Consider the following 23,037-nt stretch of genomic DNA (forward strand, 5'->3'; position numbering starts at 1 on the left):
ACACATCCATACCACAGAAACAGATAAAGCACCATGTGACATAGACAATGAGGAGACTTCAGTGTAAGCAAAGTTCTTCTCTTGAACCTAGGGCCATGATACAAATATTCTATGAAACACTGTCCATGTCCTTTTAAAGGCTTACCGTCATAAAACTGCTTTACTGTTGTCAACATAAATTACATCTAGAAGGACCAGTGAAAGACCTGCTTACTCATGTGTAAACTGTGCAACACACTCATGACTATCTGTGTCAGGAAAGATTTTAACCAATTTAGAGATGAAGAAGCCTTGAGTCACAGCCTAATGGTTTAACCTCATGTTCCCTATTGTTGAGCATTATAGCAATAACAAGCGGGTGTCAGAATAAATTTCCAAAATCAAAACACTAAACAAAAAATTCAAGAAAACCTATAAATGAACTAAGAACAGTGTTAACATATTTCTCTGTTTGGTGTCATTTTTTATATTGATATATAAGAAATTATATTTCTATAATTCTTATGCTTATTTACTAATCTTATGAATATGTTCCTTAAAATAACTTCTAGTTACCTTGACACAAGTTTAACAAGTGAGTCCACCAACTACACAGAAAAATAAGGAAAATTAAGAGGGAGCGTTACCAAAATGTCTCACTACATATTGGCATTGCCAAAAGCACTGGTGACCAATTGGAAATTCTATAACCCAGAGTCACCATTCCCAAATCAAAAGTGCTCAAACTTGTTCAACTTCTTTGCCTTTAGGGATGGTTCCCTGGGGCAGTGTGCTGTGCATCTCAAACCCTGTGCTTGGTCAAGCAGTACTCTCTTGTGTCACCCTCCCTGATCTAGAGTCTCCTCACATACAGCTCTTGGGGTGTTCAATATCTTGTTAAAGGACATCTGGGTAAGTTCCTCCAATTCTATATTACACGAAAGGCCAGCTATCACCACATCAAATTCAGATATCCAGATATTGAGGTTCTAGCTAATGACTCTCAAGGATAGTCTCCCAGAAAACACGTTGCTATGAAAGCAAAAATGAAGCAAGAACAGCAGACAATGACCTTATTTGCACAATGTTTATTTTTTTGTCATTTTTTTACCCCCTTAATTTTTCATCTTTATTTAAGAACCAGCTGTGTCACCTGGCTTCACCAGAGTAATTATCTATGACAATGGCCTTCGGTTATAGTGCTGAGAGCTAATTAGATGCATCAGAATTGAATCAGAACTGAATACTTTTCTGTATATAATATTCGTTTTTTGCTCCTCCGAGTGGCTCATATTATTAGTTAACTGGAGCTCCTTACACTTGGATATACCAGACCATTTTCTAAGACCACCTAATCCTAAACAGGGTTGCTGGGGAGCTGGAGCCTAACCCAAAAAGCATAGGGTGTAGCTATCTAGTAGTTCTCCATTTGTGGTTTGTGAACCTGAGCATAGTGGTTTGGACTCAAAGGGGGACACCCTAGTTCTCCGCAATATTGTATGTATTTTACCACCAAGACTTCCCTCACATCAACTTGTTCTTTTTAGTTTATGTATATAAGAGCACTCGACAATCCAATCTGGCTTGAATTTGAAAGTATTTTATACCGCATAGTGAGGAATAAGAAGAAGCCAACAGAATAGGGAGTGCTTTGTGTACCCAAGGACACCATTCGCTAACTATGTCTTCTTTGAGTTTTGCCTAACTTTCCCTTGTCCACTTCAAATCTGTTTTTCCATGAAGCTCGCCACCTCATCTCATTTTCCTGTGCAGATGCTCTTTTTCGCTAACAGGCAGCCCCATTTCTCTGCACAATTACAGCATCAGTGCTCAACCGTAAAAATGGACACACTGCTCAAGATTACCCCACTTGCTAAAGCTTTATTACTGTCAAATATTAAGAAATAATAAAATACTGCTTTCTTTTTTCTTTAACATCAGCACATTTCAATCAAACCCGTCAAGGCATTTTTGAGATTTTAGGATATTTTGTTTTTTTCTATGTGGGAGAGGAGTGTTATCACTAAATACTGATACATATATCAAAAAGGTGCTTTCTTAGCGGATACCTACTGACTTAGATATACCATTCTGCCAAATGTCAGCTTTTTAACTAAACGGGAAATTGTTTTTTTGTTGAAGAGTGAGTGAGTGAGTGACTCATTCAGTCAATTATGCATTATACCAGCAAGCCCGCGATTCTCGAAAGAATCGCAAATCCAAGAATGGCAATCACCTCATGGAGGGTGGGTGCGTCCTGGGAAATGTTATTAAATTAAATAAACCTATTTGTACTAAAGCGGTTTCTTTTTGGAGCTGTGACTCATGTGGTTGTGTTGTTTCAGAAGCGCATTGTAGGCGCCTTGTTTCCATCAGGACGTAAATGTATGACAATATCGCGGTGAAACGGAGGCTCACCATCATCACTTTGAAACACAATTGCCACTTCATTAACGATGGGAACATTGTATCGTCTCGGATCCTGTTCTTTGTCCTTTATTAGCACTACGGCAATTGTAGTTGGTGCCACACCGTCCGCCTCTGCTTTTGTATTGGCTTCTCTTTCAACCTCATGTAGCATTTTCATAGAGTTTGCTAATGGGTGATTGTTTATGACTTCAGCTACGTTTCTCATTATTAGCTCTGTGGTTGATATAGTGCGTCATCCAGATGTAACACGTACATTTGGGCACATTTGTGGTGGTGATTTGGCTCAGGGTGCGCTGTTCCAATCCGATGCAATATTTGTCAACACATGCGAAAGCAGTATGGGCCATTCCCAGGGGGGAAGCTGGTGCGTGATGAAATATCATGGAGGGTGGGTGCGTCCTGGGACAGTTCATTTCAACGCGCTTCTGTTATTGTTTTTCTTCATGCAGTCTCATTTTTGTTTTTTTATGGCTGTGTTGTCGTATATGCGGTGGTGTGGCCGGTCACGTCCGGGCGGCTGTACAACCTGGCGTGCACGCTTTACCTCAGGTATAGTCCACAGGTCGTAGGCATGGTAAAGTTTCCATTTAATTCAATAATCCCATTTGAACTAAAATGGTTTCTTTCTGTGGGCGCCTTCGTTAACTGTTTTTATCCATGTTGTTTGGGCGCCACCTACTGACTCTGGTTTGAATTAAAGTGGTTTGTTTGTGAGACGGAGCGTTCGTTTATTGTTTTTTTCCATCTGGTGTCGTATCTGTGTTTTCTGTGGCTGGACTGTTAATAATGTATTACTGTAATACTGTAATGTGATTCAAATATGCTGTGTAGTCTGGACGTCTGGGGATCCCGTACTGTGATTTACATATGTGCTGAATCGTTTCGTTTTTGTTTTCTCCGTGGCTGTGTCGTTAGCTATGGGCTCGGATTTGTATTTCCGTTAGTTGAGCTGTTTCGTTTTTGAGCCGTGACTCCTTTGCCTGGGAGCTGTTTCGTGCGCTTCATTTGTCTAGCGGGTGTGTTTTCTGTGGCTGTGTTGTTAGCTATGGGCGGGCTCGTTGCAGTGGCAATCACACTGGTAGGTGTGTTTTCTGTGGCTGTGTCTTTAGCTATGGGCGGGCTTGTTGCAGTGCGGCAGTGCGCGTGCGTTTTGATGCGCCCTGCGTCCATAACCTTCGGTTAGTAAGATGGATATACATATTGTATAGATATAATTTCCTGCAGGTTAAAGCTATTCCTCATCAGCTCCACTTCCTGCAAACAGTAGGGTCAACAGCCAAATTCCTGGCACTCCAGACAGTTATATCTCTCACAATGTCTTCTGTCAAGTTTGTTTCTTTTAGATCCTTTTGGATTATTTCCCAAAACCTTAAATTTGGTCTAACTCACTTTCTCTTACTTTTTATTTTTAAATTAAACATTTTCCTTATTCCAGCATTATCATCCGTTTTCAATATCTGGCCAAACTACTTTAACCTTTTTCTCCACTCTTGTTTATAATACGTTGCACACCCACATACTTCCATATCTCATTCTTCCTTAGTGACACTGTCCATGTACTATACAGCAATATGGGTCTAATGACTGTGGTGTACCCTTTGGCTTTCAATCTCCCTGGCACCCTTTTATCATTGATTACACATCCACTTTACTCATTCTCTGGCAGCTCTTTTGCAATATCTACATTCACATTCTGTTTTCTTGCCACTCATCTTGGAATTATTCTTTTTCAAACAGTTCTGCCACTCAAGTTCCTTCCGCTGCAATTCTTCTCCTGTCCTTGCCATTGCAACCTGGTCAATGGCAAATGGGAGGCCTCCTCTCTCCTCATTCAATAGCATATCAACACCATATCACATCCCTAAGCACTCTATAAAAAGCCTTCACTGAATCACAAAACAGTAATATTACTCAATCTCTCCTAGCACATTCACGTGGATTTGCACCTATGGTAATTTGGATTAGCCACCAAGCTAAACTGCCTTACATTCATAAATGTTACTGCTCTTAATATGTTTTCTACAATCTTTTCAAGAATCTTCAGGTCAACTTCAATGAGCTTAATTCCTCTATAACTGTCAGAATGCACTACAACCCATTTCTGTTTGCATATATGGATGATGATACTCTTCCTGTAGTCTCTGGGTATAGCCTCTAAAAGCCCAGAGCTACTGTTTTTTGATATTTGTCACTACAACTAATCAATTTTACTTTAACAGTACTCTAACATGCTGCGTGTCTCTGTATGTTCACCAATTAAATGCTCATCTCCTTTCTTAAAAAAATATATTTTTATGCATAGCATAATATATTTTTAAGCTAATAATTTGATAATTATCTTTACTGCTAAAAATAATTTGACCCAAATAATACTATGTTATGTCACGTGGCTTATTTTATTTTGTTAGATAACAAAATAGATGTATGTGTAAAGATGGAAAAACAATTAAATAAATCCCCATTACAAAAATGTACTATAAAAAACACTGCTTGGTCCTTAGTGGTAACCAAATATAAAACTGACACAGCGTCACACTACTCACAAATATTCACACAGAGAGACCACTTAAGAGCTCATAAGCTCACTTCAGCAAACACAGGGACAATTACAATTATGTCAGCATGTTGCCTGCACTCTCCACAGCAATCGATTAAGAGCATGCTTACTATATGCAGTTTGGATGCATTACTGTTGCCCTGTTTCCCTTTTTTTATTACAAAGAAAATCAGCTTATTTTCCCTCTCTAACATAAAATGAGTTTAACCATTGTGTAAGACTGGCAGACTTTTACAGACATACAAGAAAACTCAGTAAACTAGCCAGGAATTTAATTTCTTATCTTTATGTTAGAATTATGCATTTCACATGACTAAAGACCCTGGCACACTACACAACGTTTCAACCAAGTTTCAGTTGTAGACTTCATTTAAGTAAATTTAGGGAGTAGTCACGGCATGCTGCTTTGAATACCAGTGATGTAGTTTGAATATGAAACCCCCGCAACTCAGTCAAATTGGTCTGTGACTCACCATGACAAAAATCCAACAGGTTTAAATTTGTCCTACTTGCAACTAATTAGTGCTCACCCAAAAGTGCAATGCATACAATGTATATATAAGGAAAGAAGGAAACTGCATGTTTTCAACTGTGCAAAAAGAAGAGACTCTTCACTGTCTGATGTCTCATGTTTGTGATAACACAACAGAGTGGAATAAGGGAAAAAAGGCCAAGATTATAGCCATACCTGGAAAGCATTCACACTAGTACCAGATACATCAGGTACCATGTTATTGGTTGTCAAAAGGTGCTTTGGAAATGTGAAACTGTGTTGAGAAGTCGTGAGACAGTCATGAAATCAGCTATCTTCTGCGATTTCTAGTTGTTTAACCAGACATCCTCAGGGCAAGGAGATCCACCAGCTTCATTCAGTAGGTTTGACAAGCTCTCTGTCTAGAAATGATGTAATGTTCTATCGGTTTAAGTAACCCCAATACGATATCAGCATCATTTTTAATCCAAACAAAACTAAGGCCTATAAAAGACTTTCTTAATGCTGTCTAAATGTTAACAAAACAGGACTCTTCATATTCCTCTGTGTCAACAATGCAGCTCCCTTCACATCACTTATAATTCGGTCAAAAGTTAACAGGAGGTAAATACACTGTGAATTTCCATTTGTCATGTGATCTTATAAAATAAATCATTCACAACATGCTGACTCATCCACAGAAGTGACTATCTTGTGCCCACATGGGTTGGTGCTTCACTAACCCTAAAATAAACAAAAATCAACCTATGATTAACTTCACAATGCTTATATAAAAACAAACATCAAAATAAACCTTGTAAAAAATCATTTTTCATTTTAATTATTTATAGTATGTTGGCTTTATAACCTCCAGGGTTTCTGTAACAGAAAGGTTTTTGTAATATAAAATATTCTTGATTAATAATTTAATTTTTAAATTACATGTATAAATAGGCTTTAAAAATGTAGTCTACATCTCAACTGTATGCTATTTGACAAAATATCCACACTAAAACAAGCAGTATCAATATGACCTTTCATAGTTGAAGCAAAATTCTTGACAACCTCCAAGAAGTATCTGGATGAGATATTGGAACAGCTTAGCTACTAGCTAATCAAACAAGCTTGATGGGCTCAATGCCCTTTTTTTGTTTGACAAAAACAAAATTCTCTCTGCAAAGGAGACTTATGACTTGACAGGAGATTCATGGTTTCAGTCTTGGTAATGTTTGGCTATGCAGTATTAGCACACCTACCCCAGATTCTCTGGCTGAACTTGATACATCTGCAGTAGGTTCTTGTTTTGCAGAAGAACTTCTTTCATACTGTGGAAGTGGAGTTGGGTACAGAATTGCTGGCATTTCAAGATTTAGTCCAGGCAGTCCAAAGAACATGTATTTCTAAGAAACAGAAATATCAAAACAATATTTTAGTTAAATACTTCTTTTCTTGTATTTATTTCAATCCTGCAAGTGGCATGTGTCCTCCTTTTCAAATTATTATTTAATAATTAGATGCCCGTAGTAGTTTTGGCCTATAACTTAACCCAATAATTATAACTTTCCTGAACTACTTCTACAGATCTTGGGTGATGGAAAAAAATGTCTTTTAGCTGGTTTTATGATATTTTCCCACAATGATGTAAGGAGAAGCTCCCTCTTCTCTATGAAGATTTCTTTAAGAACAGTGTACAGTTCTACCCTGGTGATGCCCTTGCCCGTGGCAACCCCTTTCTAGCTAGTCTTAGCCTGTCACTGTTAACACAGTTTAACATCAGCAAGTTTCAAAACAATTAAGAAAATGTCATCAAAAAATTTAAATGAACAAAACAGCATCTTTTGTACAGTATGTGCATAGATACACACCCCTTTAAAAGAGCTAATGAAAACCTTTTGCTTAATTAATATATATATATATATATATATATATATATATATATATATATATATATATATATATATATATATATATATATATATATATATACACACACACACATACATATCTCAGTAGTATGTGGCAAATACTTAAAGCAATGCTTACTTTAAGCAATGCTCACTGCATGCTTGAAATGAAAAATCTCACAAATATGCAATGTACCAATAATAACATTCTGTTGATAATAATGTAATGTAATGTACAATGCACTGGTAATATAGACATGCTTACTGCCCTTTTGACTGTGTTTAAAATAAATTCTTGGCCTGGCCAGTGCTTGTGTGGCATTTGCATGTTCTCCAAGTGTCTGAGTTTCTTTTGTCCAGGTACTCCAGTTTACTCTGAGATATGTTAGTTTAATTGAAGATTTTAACCTAGCGTAGTACAAGTGTGTTAAAAGATCTTGGGAAAGTTACTGACTTTCTGGAATCCTGCAGTGTTAACATGGATGAATAATTATATTTTAATGAAATTAAAATCTGACAAATTTCAGAACCATGTAGTTCTCCTACTTTGGAGAGCTCAAATTTTTACAACTTTGCTATCTTTAAAATCAAAGAAAAAATAAATCCATCATGTACCTTCAGCATGGCCAAAAGGGAGCCCAACTCCTCATCTTGGGTCAGTTTAATTTTTCCTCCATTTAGAATTGACTGAATTCCTTTTAAAGCACTCTGAAGCAACTAAAATTCAAAGTCTTTTTTAAATGAATAGTATCAGTAAAGATATAAATCCTTCCTACATTAAAAGCTTTCCTAATATACAATAAAAAAATCTCTGTGCAGCAATATAATGTTGTAGTAGTAATAGTAGTAGTAGTAATAATAATAAATAAAATAACATTTATATAGTGCCTTCTCCATGCTCAAGGCGCTTATTTAAACAGCATGGTATATGTAAAATTGGATACAAATATTTTCTGCATAGAACACTGAACTGATAAATACAGGATATACAAAGCATTAAACAGAATAAAAGTAAAGACGAAAATAAATCAGTAAAATACTAAATTCAATACTAAATGAAATGCCTGAAACAAATAACATATTTTGTGATATAATACACACACAAATTATGCTGCATATCTGGAAAGAAAGGAAGACTGAAAGAAGGGGCAGAATGTTAGGTTAAGCTAAAAGCCTTCCTGAACAGTTGAGTTTTAAGTTGTTTTTTGTTTTTTTGTTTTTTTAAACAATAAATTGAGTCAGCTGATTTCATTAATTTCAGGAGGTCATTCCAAAGTCTGGGTGCTATACAGCTAAAAGCCCTGTCAACCATAGAGTGCAGGTTAGTGTGAGGCACAACAAGATTGCAAGAATCAGAGGATCTTAGTGGTCGAACAGGAACACAGTGATGGAGAAAGTCACGGACGTAGTCTGATGCAAGGCCATTTAAAGCTTTGTAGGTTATTAATAGAAATTTAAATTCAATTCTGTAAGATGCAGGGAGCCAGTGAAGGCAAAGGGTATTATGTGCTCACTGTTGCTGGTTTGTGTTAGGACTCTTGAATCAACTAGAGCTGTGATATAAGATTAGAAGCGGTACCTGCCAGTAGGGAGTTACAATAATCGAGGCAGGATTTGATGAAAGCATGGACAAGTTTCTCAGCATTAGAAAAGGAGAGGAATGAGCAAACATGGGATATGTTACAGAGGTGAAAGTAAGAAAGTTTCTTAATGTGATTTATGTGGGTGTAATAAGGAAGGGAAGAATCAAAAATGACACCAAGATTCCTTGCATTAGAAGGAGGTCTATTGAAGTCACCAAGTGTGATTGAAAAGGAGCTCACTTTCTTTAGTTGCGCTTTAGTGCAAATTTACAGCAGTTCAGTTTTGTTGCAATTTAATTTTAAAGAGTTCTGCTCCATTCAGGTTTTAACTTCACTGAAGCAAGTTGTGAGCTGAGAAAGTTCTGATGAAGTTTCACTTTTAACAATGAAATAATAGTTGTTATTTGTTTATTGCAGGCAGATAAGAATAAAAGGTTATTACTAAAATAATGCAACATAGTATGGTTGCTTTTTGTGCACTTTATATAAATTTTTCAGAAAGTTCCCACTTACTCCACAACAGGTGACATCACATAAGTCGCCCTGCTTCGCACACTGCAGTACTGACAAAAAAGTTTTAAAACAGGAATTACGGTACGGTTCTTCTAGATAAGGCTGTCCAGGAACTCTAAGAGAGTAAAAAAAAACACATAGGCATAACGTGAACAAGTATAACACATTTCTTGTTTTTAAAATTATTTTTAATATAATATACACTTTCACTTTATTTCAACTAAATGACGGTTCTCTCATTCAAGAACAACTAAGAACAACTACAGTAATTTTCCATCCCCTCATCTAATAGTCAACAATCATATCATTTTTATGGTTAAATGTTTTTGCATCAATAAATAATACTTAGGTACAGTAGATAACACTGCATTTAGGGGAATAAGTTTAGTATTTTTCAAGTGAAATTTTATTCTTCACAATCATAGTATATATTAATTATCCACATGAAATTGCGTTCTGTGAAGCATATTTTACACATTTAAGAAATAACAAGCTAGCTCTTGCATTTTATAATGGAGCTTATGGATACTGGTGTCCCAATGTGAAAAAAAAAACTTAAAACTTATCAAATATTCTCACTTTGAAGTAGCAAATATTTCAATTTAAGAAAAGGTGCTTTTTGCATTTCTGAGGCATGCTTGCAACAAAAAAAGTAAACTGGAAATAATAGGTTTTATTGCAGATTCTTGAAACTATTTTTTCCTGCTCACTTCTCTTCTCAGAGCTGATGTCACAGGTTATGACAGCCCTCAAACGCCCCCACTTTACCAAACTATAGTCTGCTGATTGTCCTACAATTATTTATGTATTTCTGTTTCTTTAGTGGTTATATTCTGCCATGGCCTGTTACAGACTGATAATCAGATGATTATTTTTTTCCAAAATGAAGCCTACTTTTCACCTATTACATTCTGTGTTATTTTACATACAGACAGAGATACAGAGTGAGATTCACGCAGAGTGGAAGCATCATAAGAGTTTCATTGTACTTTATGCTCATAACAGTACATCTGAACTAATTGCAATGCATTGTATTTTTAATAAAGTGTTAAGATTTTTTAATTATCCAAGCTACCTGCACTTGGCATTCAGCAAATGAAAAAGACAGTATGCGACAGAGCCCAACCAGGATTTAACAGACCAAAGCGCCACAATCCAATTATCAAATTTTTAATGCAGGATGAGTCGCTCTTGCCGAGTGTTTGGTAATAAAGGAACCGAGAACAACATTTTGAGTGAATAAACTTACTGACACACTTATACCAGTCAATAAATACCCGAAGAGAACATGTAAACTTCATTCAGAACCTGGTGCTGTGAGACAGGAATGACAGCTTTTTGCTACCACTCTGCCTTGTGACGGTCTGGTTCAGCCCCATGATCCCTGGTTGCTTCCAAGACCCACTTAAAACTGAAGATGAACTGGTGAGGATGAGCTGATCCCTGGTTGCTTCCAGGACCCACTTAAAACTGAAGATGAACTGGTGAAGATGAGCTGGGCAAAGGAGGTCACACACCATCAGCAAGGGCTTGGTAACAAAGTGTTCAATGCTTTTATTTACAAAAACAACAGTGTCCGAAAGTGCAAAAATAAATAAATAAATAAATAATGCGTAAATTCAGTTTTGGTGGTGGTTAAAAATCAGTAGATATAAATAAATATATGGTTAAAATACAAGCATAATTTTCCTTTAAAACAGTCATGATCCCCAATGCCCTTCCTAAAATATGGCATCACCTCATCTATTACTACCAAGCTCAGGATCCCACTTTCAGTCCCTCGGCGTCTGTAGGACTCCTACTCACATCTCCCTCAGCCAGTCTTTCGGCGTCCAAAGTAAAAAGCCCAATACAACAGGGCCGCTCCTACTCCCCTGTGTTGCTCAATAGGAGCATCCTTTCTCCAGTCCAACAATTGAGTGCAGGAAAGCTACTTGCTTCCCCTGGGCATACTCCCATCTACCTGCCTCCTTTTTTTTCCCAGCATAGGCTCAAGTCGATAATGCCTCTTGCTTATCCCTTAACCTCCATTCTCTCTCGTTTTTTTTTTTTTTTGGTCTCCCAATTCCATCATGCACTCTCCCTTTATAGCCCCGATAGCGTGCATGTGCTGTTCTCCACCTACTCCAAGGTATGAATGAGGCACTTGACTGACCCACTCGTATTTGCACATGAATACGTGATCACCCAAACACCTCAACCAACCTCAAAGTGGCACATGCACCTGCATCCTCCAGGACTCTTGATTATTTATTTAAAATATGGAACTCCACTAACCTTTCTCATCACATGCCTATGCTAAAACATCTGAGCTAATCTTATTAAACTTCAGCCTGATTAAACTAAATGTTTGCCTACAACATCTGTTCAGTTCATGTCACTTGATTGCTTACAACGCATATGCTCAATCTTTCTCTCACTAGATCAGCGAAGTACAAGCATGCATAGTCATAGCAGTATCTTTGCGAAATAATGAAATAAGTTTCTGTATAGTGATGTGCGCATTGTATGTGTGACATTTTCAGTTATTATTGTCTAGTTGTCTACAGAGCAGAGACAGCAATTTACATCTGGGCATCAGCATTCAATAATGTTAGAGAGGCACTACATGATGAAAAGAAATTCCTGAAAATCTCAGGAAATAAAAAACTGTGAATTCTTTTCTGACTAAGATGTTAAAACCCTGAAACTCTACTGAATTCAAGTCAGAGACATTTTGTCTACATAATGAAAAGTTTGCCACAGCAGACAATTTTCTCAAGAGTGTGTGTCTTCTCTCCTAAAAACACTCCAAGAAGAGGACCAGCATTTTCAATGAACCCTTGAATAACATGAAGGGGTCGAACTGCTTTTCGCATCTCGTCTGCAACTAAAGTCAGTGCTCACAATGAGCAGTAATGTTGTGCTTTCCAAATTGCACCTTGACGATTCTCCAAGATGTTTAGAATTGATTAAGCAGTATTCAAAGCCATGCAAGAAAATCTGCAGTGCATCTGGAAAGTATTCACAGCGCATCACTGTTTTCACATTTTGTTATGTTACAGCCTTATTCCAAAATGGATTCAATTCATTTTTTTCCTCAGAATTCTACACACAACACCCCATAATGACAATGTGAAAAAGGTTTACTTGAGATTTTTGCAAATTTATTAAAAATAAAAAAATTGAGAAAGCACATGTACATAAGTATTCACAGTCTTTGCCATGAAGCTCAAAATTCAGCTCAGGTACATCCAGTTTCCCCTGATCATCCTTGAGATGTTTCTGCAGCTTAATTGGAGTCCACCTGTGGTAAATTCAGTTGATTGGACATGATTAGGAAAGGCACACATCTGTCTATATAAGGTCCCACAGTTGACAGTTCATGTCAGAGCACAAACCAAGCATGAAGTCAAAGGAATTGTCTGTAGAGGAATTGTCTGTAGACCTCCAAGACAGGATTGTCTCGAGGCACAAATCTGGGGAAGGTTACAAAAAAATTTCTGCTGCTTTGAAGGTCCCAATGAGCACAGTGGCCTCCATCATCTGTAAGTGGAAGAAGTTCGAAACCATCAGGACTCTTCCTAGAGCTGGCCGGCCATCTAAACTGAGCGATCAGGAGAGAAGGGCCTTAGTCAGGGAGGTGACCAAGAACCCGATGGTCACTCTGTCAGAGCTCCAGAGGTCCTCTGTGCAGAGAGGAGAACCTTCCAGAAGGACAACCATCTCTGCAGAAATCCACCAATCAGGCCTGTATGGTAGAGTGGCCAGATGGAAGCCAATCCTTAGTAAAAGGCACATGGCAGCCCGCCTGGAGTTTGCCGAAAGGCACCTGAAGGACTCTCAGACCATGAGAAAGAAAATTCTCTGGTCTGATGAGACAAAGATTGAATTCTTTGGTGTGAATGCCAGGCGTCATGTTTGGAGGAAACCAGGCACTGCTCATCACCAGGCCAAATACCATCCCTGCAGTGAAGCATGGCGGTAGCAGCATCATGCTGTGGGGATGTTTTTGAGCAGCAGGAACTGGGAGACTAGTCAGGATAAAGGGAAAGATGACTGCAGCAATGTACAGAGACAACCTGGATGAAAACCTGCTCCAGAGAGCTCTTGACCTCAGAATGGGGCGACAGTTCATCTTTCAGCAGGACAACGACCCTAAGCACACAGCCAAGATATCAAAGGAGTGGCTTCAGGACAACTCTGTGTATGTCCTTGAGTGGCCCAGCCAGAGCCCAGACTTGAATCCGATTGAACATCTCTGGAGAGATCTTAAAATGGCTGTGCACCAACGCTTCCCATCCAACCTGATGGAGCTTGAGAGGAGCTGCAAAGAGGAATAAGCGAAACTGGCCAAGGATAGGTGTGCCAAGCTTGAGGCATCATATTCAAAAAGACTTGAGGCTGTAGTTGCTGCCAAAGGTGCATCGACAAAGTATTGAGCAAAGGCTGTGAATACTTATGTACATGGGATTTCTCAGTTTTTTTTTTATTTTAATAAATTTGCAAAAACCTCAAGTAAACTTTTTTCACGTTGTCATTATGGGGTGTTGTGTGTAGAATTCCGAGGAAAAAAATGAATTTAATCCATTTTGGAATAAGGCTGTAACATAACGAAATGTGGAAAAAGTGATGCGCTGTGAATACTTTCCGGATACACTGTACATTACTCTAATTTAAAAAAATAAGTACAGAATTCTGCAGTCATACTTAAGACATAAATAAGCACACTCACTGACTGCATCACTGATCTTAAGCTATGGATGGAAAATAACTTTCTCAAACTTAATTCCAATAAAACTGAAGTGTTACTGGTAGGTCCAAAATCCCAACTTTCTAAGGCATCCAATTTCTCTGTTTCTGTTGATGGTACACTTGTCAAACCTGCTCCTGTTGTCAGAAATCTTGGTGTTTTGTTTGATTCATCACTTAACTTTGAGCTACACATTAGGTCTCTTTCCAAAATTTCATTCTATCATCTCTGTAGCATTGCCCGCCTCCATCCATTTCTGTCCTTTAATAACGCTCAAACTCTGGTTCATTGTTTCATAATATCTCGTATTAAGAACTGTAATTCCCTCTTAATTGGCATCCCTGCAAAATCTATACAGAAGCTACAGTACATTCAGAACTCCACAGCTAGAGTCCTCACCCACACAAAAAGCATTTTGCTCACATCTCCCCTGTTCTCTCCCAGCTTCACTAGTTACCGGTTCCATCAAGTATTAAATTCAAGATTCTGCTTCTCACCTTCAAAGCCCTACATAACCTTGCCCCCCTCTACCTCACTCAGCTACTAGCTCCTTACACTCCTTGTCACTCTCTCAGATCCTCGAGCAGTAATCTTCTTACTGTCCCACACACCAGACTCTGCACCCTGAGGGGAAGGTCCTTCAGTGCTATAGCCCCTCAACTCTGGAACTCTTCCTCAGTCTCTCTGAGATTGCTCCTGTTTCTGCACTTTTAAATCTCAACTGAAAACTCTACAAACTTTTGTCATCTGTGTAATATTTTTTTTTACTCTTTTACTCTGTATGTAAAGCGACCTTGGGTTTGTGAAAGGTTCAATAAATGTAACTTACTATTATTATTATTATTATAAACCCAATTATGATATTATGGCAACAAATTAAATGTACAATGCATCCTTAAACACTGACCAATATCAATGAGTTAAAGCAGTTCTGCAAAGAACACAAGACAATATTTACTAGAACTCTAAATATTCAAATCCTGTGATATTGATTTACTCAATGTCTATATTAATTAGTGTTATGTTTTGACGGAATATCTGGCACAGTTATGTAGAGATGCCTTCATTAATAATTTGCAGCTTACAGTCAGGAATTAAATCTTTTTAATATTATTTAGTTATGATTTCAATCATAATTCATAAACTACTTTACCATTAATTATCCTATAATACATTTTGCTGACTGCATGATTTAGAAATAAGTGTTCAATTCTCAGAGAATATGAATTTTAATTGCTCCCTAACTGTCAAAGCTGAGTAGACTTTTATGCACCATACTAATGTATCAAAATAGTTAAGGGAATAAAGAGTATACAGTAATCCCTCCTCCATCGCGGGGGTTGCGTTCCAGAGCCACCCGCGAAATAGGAAAATCCGCGAAGTAGAAACCATATGTTTATATGGTTATTTTTAGAATGTCATGCTTGGGTCACAGATTTGCGCAGAAACACAGGAGGTTGTAGAGAGACAGGAACGTTATTCAAACACTGCAAACAAACATTTGTCTCTTTTTCAAAAGTTTAAACTGTGCTCCATGACAAGACAGAGATGACAGTTCTGTCTCACAATTAAAAGAATGCAAACATATCTTCCTTTTCAAAGGAGTGCAAAGCAAGCAGTCAAAAAAAAAATCAATAGGGCTTTTTGGCTTTTAAGTATGCGAAGCACCGCCGGTACAAAGCTGTTGAAGGCGGCAGCTCACACCCCCTCTGTCAGGAGCAGGAAGAGACAGAGAGAGAGCCACAGAAAAACAAAGTCAAAAATCAATACGTGCCCTTTGAGCTTTTAAGTATGCGAAGCACTGTGCAGCATGTCCTTCAGGAAGCAGCTGCACACAGCCCCCCTGCTCACACCCCCCTACGTCAGCGCAAGAGAGAGAGAGAGAGGAAGTAAGTTGGGTAGCTTCTCAGCCATCTGCCAATAGCGTCCCTTGTATGAAATCAACTGGGCAAACCAACTGAGGAAGCATGTGCCAGAAATTAAAAGACCCATTGTCCGCAGAAACCCGCGAAGCAGCGAAAAATCCGCGATATATATTTAAATATGCTTACATATAAAATCCGCGATGGAGTGAAGCCGCGAAAGGCGAAGCGCGATATAGCGAGGGATCACTGTATAGCTTTTTTGTTTAATGATCTTTTCAGTACCCTATAGCATAATGCACCCCCTGTACAGGAATAATGTCATAATGGCACATTGGTTAGTGGTCGTGTTTTACAGATCCAGTATCCCAGGTTAAAATTCCATACCCAGTCATTCCCTAAGTGGAGTCAGCACATCCTCAATGTATCTGAATGGGTTTGCCTCTCACATTCTCAAAGATGTACATGTCAGGTTGATTCATTATGCTAAATTGGCCCCATGGGTTTGTGCCTGTTTGGGTCCTGTCCCAGACTGGTTCCTGTATTGTGCCAGATGCTACCAGAAAAAAAAAAACAGTTTCCTTCAGAACCAAGAATTGGATGAAATGGGTTGAATAAATCTCCTACATTGTCTCTGTGAAATGTTTGCCCACCCCTCCTAATAGAACTCAATCAAATAAGTGAAGTTGGAGTGCTTTCATGTGTGTATCACTGGCTTCAGGTTCCCCAATAGCATTTATACAGTGTTAACATCTGTGCTTAATTTGGTTATTCCATAACCATCCATATATTTCTCTTTTGAGAAATTTTATATATTTGCTTAAACATTTTGGGTCATTGCTTTGTTGCAAGGCTCACTTAGAGTTCAGCTTCAGCATGTTGACACATTCTCCTCAAAGTCTCTCCGATACAAAGTGGATACCATGATTGTCTATAATGGCTAACTAGCCAGATCCAGAAAAGTAGCTCCAAGCCATAACTCTTCAACCATCAACATTTATAGAAGGCATAAGGGTCTTTTGGTCAAAAGCAGTACTTCTTCCTTTTTGATAAATGGAATTTCTTGCGTCCTTGCTAAAAAAACTCTGCTTTTGTCTATGTTATGAACACATTGTTTCACTTCACCAACGCAATCTGGTTTTGACATTTCTATCTATGCCCCAGTAAGATAAGAACCTAGGTGTCAGGTGCATGTCACAGGTGATCTGATAACATGGTAAAACACCAACATAAAGTACCTAACCCATATCAGACATAAGGGTGGAGAAATATTTACATCCTGCTTGACAAATATTATTCATTATTCAAAGTATAAGTGATCTGAAAAATGTACAGAAAACACCATACAATAGTAAAAATGACCTTCTTATAGCATAGGTTTACAGTTTCTTTTAAAATCTTACCCAAGACACAAATTAGCCATACAATGCACAGCTGCTCGACAGAGTTCCATGTCTGTTTGGCAAGGATCACTGTACCGTAGTAGAATTCCATCCTTTCCCACCAGATCAGCCACATGCTAAATAAACAATAAAGATAACATTTTAAACAGATACAAAGACATTTAGTAATTATAAAAACTGTAAAGAGGTTTGTAAAATTATAATGTTAATCATATTTAAGAATTCAAATGTTTCTACATGGGCAGTATTGCCTAATGGGTAAGGCAGTGAACTTTAATCACCATGAAAAAAACCACATAACTGCCAGTTCTCTAACTGTAAAACATTTATACTAGAGTTCTATACTAATAAATTTTATGCATAAAAGAAAGACTGCTTCTTTTTATAATTTTAAAAAGACACTTGTTTCTGACCTTATGGCATCTGAAACCATTGTTGTAGACTAGTGCTGCTAGAGCCTGGAGGATTTCTTCATGGGTCCAGGAACTACAGTGATAAAGGGCCTGTACAGTGTAAGAGACCAAGGAGTCCAAGCTTTTCTCATCAACAATTACCTGCAGAATACGAGGCAGATTAAGGTATGGGTGTCGACAATACTACAGTAAAATATATGTGAAGAAACCTGCAAAGCACCCAACATTATCTACACTATAGTTAACATACAGTATATGCTATATGAGCAATCGATGAATGGATCAATAGTGACAGTAGAATTAGAAGTACTGCAGAATACAGTTCTTACTTGCACGTCTAACCAATATGCAACACATTGCCACTCTGTGGAACCATGGCAAAGTTGTTTAACAAAATAAATTCTTCTTGAATGTGCTTGCAAATACTTTTGTCTGAAACTCTATGAAGTGCATTGCATAAACAGAAAAAAAAAAAAAAAAATTTTGAATTGAATTGACAATCCGCCTTTCCCACTCCCACTTATTGGTCATAAGTCCGGTCAACTCAATTAAAAAGCACAATATTATGGGAATGCCTTTCTTGTTTATGATGTGCACTGATTTTTCAAAAAGTAGACATTTAATAATATTTTACCAATAAATGGAAGTGTTTTCCATGTTTTGAGCATACAATTGGATAACAGGCATGTTGATTATGTGACAGAAGAAAGATTATTTTTTTTTTTTTTTTTTTACCCAATGCAGAGCATTGGTCACCATTGGCTTCTCTTGTATCGTAAATTTTTTTCTCTCTGTTCTGCATGAAAACATGAGATTAAAAATTTTCTCAGCCTTCACTACAAAATACAAATAACATATAACAAAATATTACCATTGGGCTCAGTGTTCAAGTGAAAAGCTCATTTCGACATATAAATATTTTAAGTAACTTGTGCTACAGGAATTTTAACATTCTTTTTACTTATTTTTTGGGCAAGATGGAATAAAACTCATTGGTCACGTTTTGCTTTAACACTAGAATTACCAGAGCCTACGAAAAAACTCGTAGATCCGGCCCACCTTAAATCGCTTCTTAAAACCGTTCTCACCTCTCTGCCAGCGTCTTTTGTCATCTAAATGTACTGATAAAGACAAGCTGCCAGCAGCCGGCTATTCCATCCCCCCAACGACTTAGAACGTAAACGAGCTTTTCCCAGCTCATGCCTTGATTGATTATCTGGGAGTGAAGTGGAGTTTTAGAGTAGAAATAATAGATTGTTATTTGGAACACACGCATTTCATATGTGTTGCATTTCTACAGTAATCTGTGTAAACACATTGTTAAAACAGAAATGTTTTATATATTCTAGTAGCAAATGACAAAATGTAGGTATAAACTATATAATGTATGATGCCTGAAGTCCAAATATCAAAGAAACACTTTCACAAAAGGTACAAAAAAAAAAAGCCACCGCCAAAAAAAGCCGCCTTAGTGTGTGACATTGACACTCATTAGCTATCACTGCTTCCGTGGCGCAACAGTATCAGTCGCTGACTGGGAATGAAAAGGTCGTGAGTTCGATCCTGCACAACTCCCTTTTGAGAAGTGTTCTTATTTTCACTATTTTAGAATAAAAAGATACATTTGATTTCAGTCTGTAACAGCCGGTGTAATTTATGATATTTGTAAAGGTTAGCTTTATTTTTTTTTTTTTTTAATTCACTTTTCATTGTCTCAGTCGCGTTCAGGATACTTCCCTACCACCCCCCACCTGACACTGCTGTTTTCACATAAAGACGCGCTATAGTTCTGCAGTGTATCACGATACATACGACCGCGTGTTTTTCCCCCCAATATTGCCAGTCCCCACGTGTTCCTGTATGCTGTTTCTTTTGTACTCCAGGACATGCAGAGGAAAGCATAGTAAAGAGCAGTAACTTCAGCGCTATATGCAATCATCAGACACTTTCCATCTGATGCTGTTTTCACATAAAGACGCGCTAAAGTTCTGCAGTGTACTTGTGACTGCATTGTCGTACCAATGCTTGCGAACTGAAGTGTCTGCAAGCACTTTTCGTGGCATTATACGTGTATTTTTTGAGCATGCCCATGTAACTCAAACACAGGAACATATGTTGATGTAAAAGTATAACAAAACAAGTGCACTTTTATTCAAGACTATAACCGAAGAAAAAAGAAAGCAAGTTACAGTAGGCGGTTGATATGACAGCTTGCGTGGTGCAATGCTAAGAACTGCTGATTTCCATTCCGTGCTATGTAACTGTTAACATTTGAATCTGATGATTGCATATAGCGCTGTCTTATTCAGTGTGTGCAAGAACATGCAGGTGGCCAGTTGCTGAGTGCTACAACACACATTTTAAAAAAAGAAAGAGACAAATATATGTGACGTTTTGAAGAAATCATTTTATGACGCGAATAGTACCAATCAGAAAACATCGTCGAAGTAATGCAATATTATTTGAAAACGAACAGCGTCAGATCGGGTGTGAACTTATACTGGCGCTGTTTGAGTCAGATCAGAAGCTGAATAAGCTGAAAAAGCTCCTGTTCTGACTCTAAGTAAAAAAGCATGAATTAATCAACAGTAATAACTGCGATTGACATTTTAAAGTTAACGCTTTACAGTGCATACCAATTTATAAATTCAATGTCCGTTTGAGGAAAAAAAAAAACACTTTCTTCAAAGCTGGGAATCGAACTCTGTCTCTGTAGCACGGTAGGGTAGCTGTGCTCCAAGTCTGCAAACCGTAACGCTAAGCCACGGAAGCTATTGTATCATCCTTGAACCTTTTGTGAAAGTGTTTATTTGATGTTTGGACTTCAGGCTTCACAGATTCTATAGTTTATGCCTACATTTTGTAACATTTATTACTAAAATATGAAAAAGTTTCTGTTTTAGCAATGTGTTTACACAGATTACTGTAGAAACGGAACACGCATGAAATGCATGTATTCCAAATAGCAATCTATTATTTCCATTCTAAAACTCCAGCAGTTCAGTCACTCCCAGATAATCAAACAAAGCATGAGCCGGGAAAACTTAGTGAACGTTCTGCGACGGTGGGGGATAGAATAGCCAGCTGCTCGCTGCTCCTCTTAATCGGCACATTTAGAAGACAAAAGAGAGGTGAGAACGGTTTTAAGGTGGGCCGGATCTACGAGTTTTTTCATAGACTCTGGTAATTCTAGTGTTAATCTGCAAAAATGTATAAATATTGTTATACTTTTGACCTGTATATTATACAATTATCCTTCTCAGCTCACTTTATACATGTCACGGAAAGCGAAAGACAGTTACACATCTCTCTCTATATCTATATCTATATATATCTATATATATATCTCTATATATATATATATATATATATATCTCTATATATATATATCTATATCTATATATCTATATATATCTATATCTATATATCTATATATATCTATATCTATATATCTATATATATCTATATCTATATATATCTATATATATATATATATATATATCTATATATATATATATATATCTATATATATTTATCTATATATCTATATATATATATATATATATATATCTATATATCTATATATCTATATATATATCTATATATCTATATATCTATATATCTATATATATATATCTCTATATCTATCGCTATATATCTATATAGATATAGATATATATCATATATATATATATATATATATATATATATATATATATATATATATATATATATATATATATAGATATATATAATATATAGATATAGATATATATCTATATATATATAGATATAGATATATCTATATCTCTCTCTATATATATCTATATCTATATCTATCTATATATATATATATATATCTATATATCTATATATATATATATATATATATATATATATCTATATATCTATCTATATATATCTATCTATATATATCTATCTATATATCTATCTATATATATCTATATATATCTATATATATATATATATATATTTATTCTTATTTATTTATTTTTTTAATTGGGGCGTAAGACAGCTGAATTCACGGATCTGAAAAACAAAGCTAAGAATTACAACAGATCCAAGCTTAAATTGTTGAAGTGTTTAAAAGGCTAAAAGTAAAAGTAAAGACCACTGTCCACAACTTCAGGCTTATAATCCTGCACTGCACACTAATTTGACAACGCAAACTGTGCCTTGCAAACAAGTTAACTTTTCAGAACAATCTTAATTTTCACAGATGACCTTCAACTTTCCAAACTGAATAACGGTTCCTTAAAGAAAAAATATGCCGAAAAATGAACATTTTTTATATTTGTTAATTATTTACCTCACATTGTTTGTAGCCTGAGAAAAATGTTTAAGATCATGCTTTTATGGATATAACAGAACTGAGCGTCAATGGTGACTTGCATTGAACAACAGCAAACAATATGAAAATGTCTATGAAAAAAAAAAAATCGCAAACTACTCATGTTGAACGATACATATAGTATGTTCACATCTCAGACATGAATCCTGGCCGAAATATTGTTAAATAAGCCATTTAAAAAAAAATCCTCTTATGCATGACGGTCAAGCACATTCAAACAGGATCAGTTTATGAACTGAAGACCCTCCTCTCCCTTCATTTGTTGGCCATTACATTTATGCCCGAAGCAATTAGCCACCACCACAATACTTCAGAGTATTTCAACTGCAGAATATGAAACTGATGGTTGTCCCCTATTATCATCATGGCACTCAAGAGGAAAAGCATAAAGGAGAAAAAGAGTGGTGAGAAGTAGAAATGAACTTACAATACCCTGCACAAAAATCTTTATTTTTGAGGCAGCATTGTCTTAGGATTAAAAGGTTTGTAAATTAGTAAAGTTTCAGTTTTTTCTTATTTATAATATAGCAGTTTGAAAAGGAACTGCCTAACAATGCAAAACAAAACACTATGATCGCCTTTATTAGTCAAATGTATAGCCAAGTAGAAACGTCAATCATATATGCACATGATTTTGTCAAGTTTTGTTCTATTTTATTGTATTGTGTGACCAATCAGAGTTCTGCAGTGTCTTCCTCATGGGTAAAAGGGAACAACACAATAATACAGGAGGTGGTACTTCTCCCTCACAGCTCTAGAAGGCCAAATACAATCCTGACCTCTTCACTGTCTAGATCAATAATCGCCAACTGGATTT

General features: G+C 36.8%; 1 protein-coding gene across 1 annotated transcript in view; it reads right to left on the bottom strand.

Moving 5' to 3' along the window:
• heatr6 (HEAT repeat containing 6) overlaps positions 1-23,037 on the bottom strand; it is a 73,942-nt gene that overhangs the window by 36,710 nt on the left and 14,195 nt on the right. The window contains exons 3-7 of the mRNA XM_028806607.2: positions 17,849-17,989; positions 17,436-17,551; positions 9,439-9,553; positions 7,958-8,059; positions 6,695-6,838 (exon numbers count right to left, since the gene is read on the bottom strand). Of these exons, the coding sequence (XP_028662440.2) occupies positions 6,695-6,838; positions 7,958-8,059; positions 9,439-9,553; positions 17,436-17,551; positions 17,849-17,989 (618 nt within the window). The remainder of the gene's footprint in view (positions 1-6,694; positions 6,839-7,957; positions 8,060-9,438; positions 9,554-17,435; positions 17,552-17,848; positions 17,990-23,037) is intronic.

The sequence above is a fragment of the Erpetoichthys calabaricus genome, chromosome 8 (genome assembly GCF_900747795.2).
Source record: "Erpetoichthys calabaricus chromosome 8, fErpCal1.3, whole genome shotgun sequence".
NCBI lineage: Eukaryota > Metazoa > Chordata > Cladistia > Polypteriformes > Polypteridae > Erpetoichthys > Erpetoichthys calabaricus.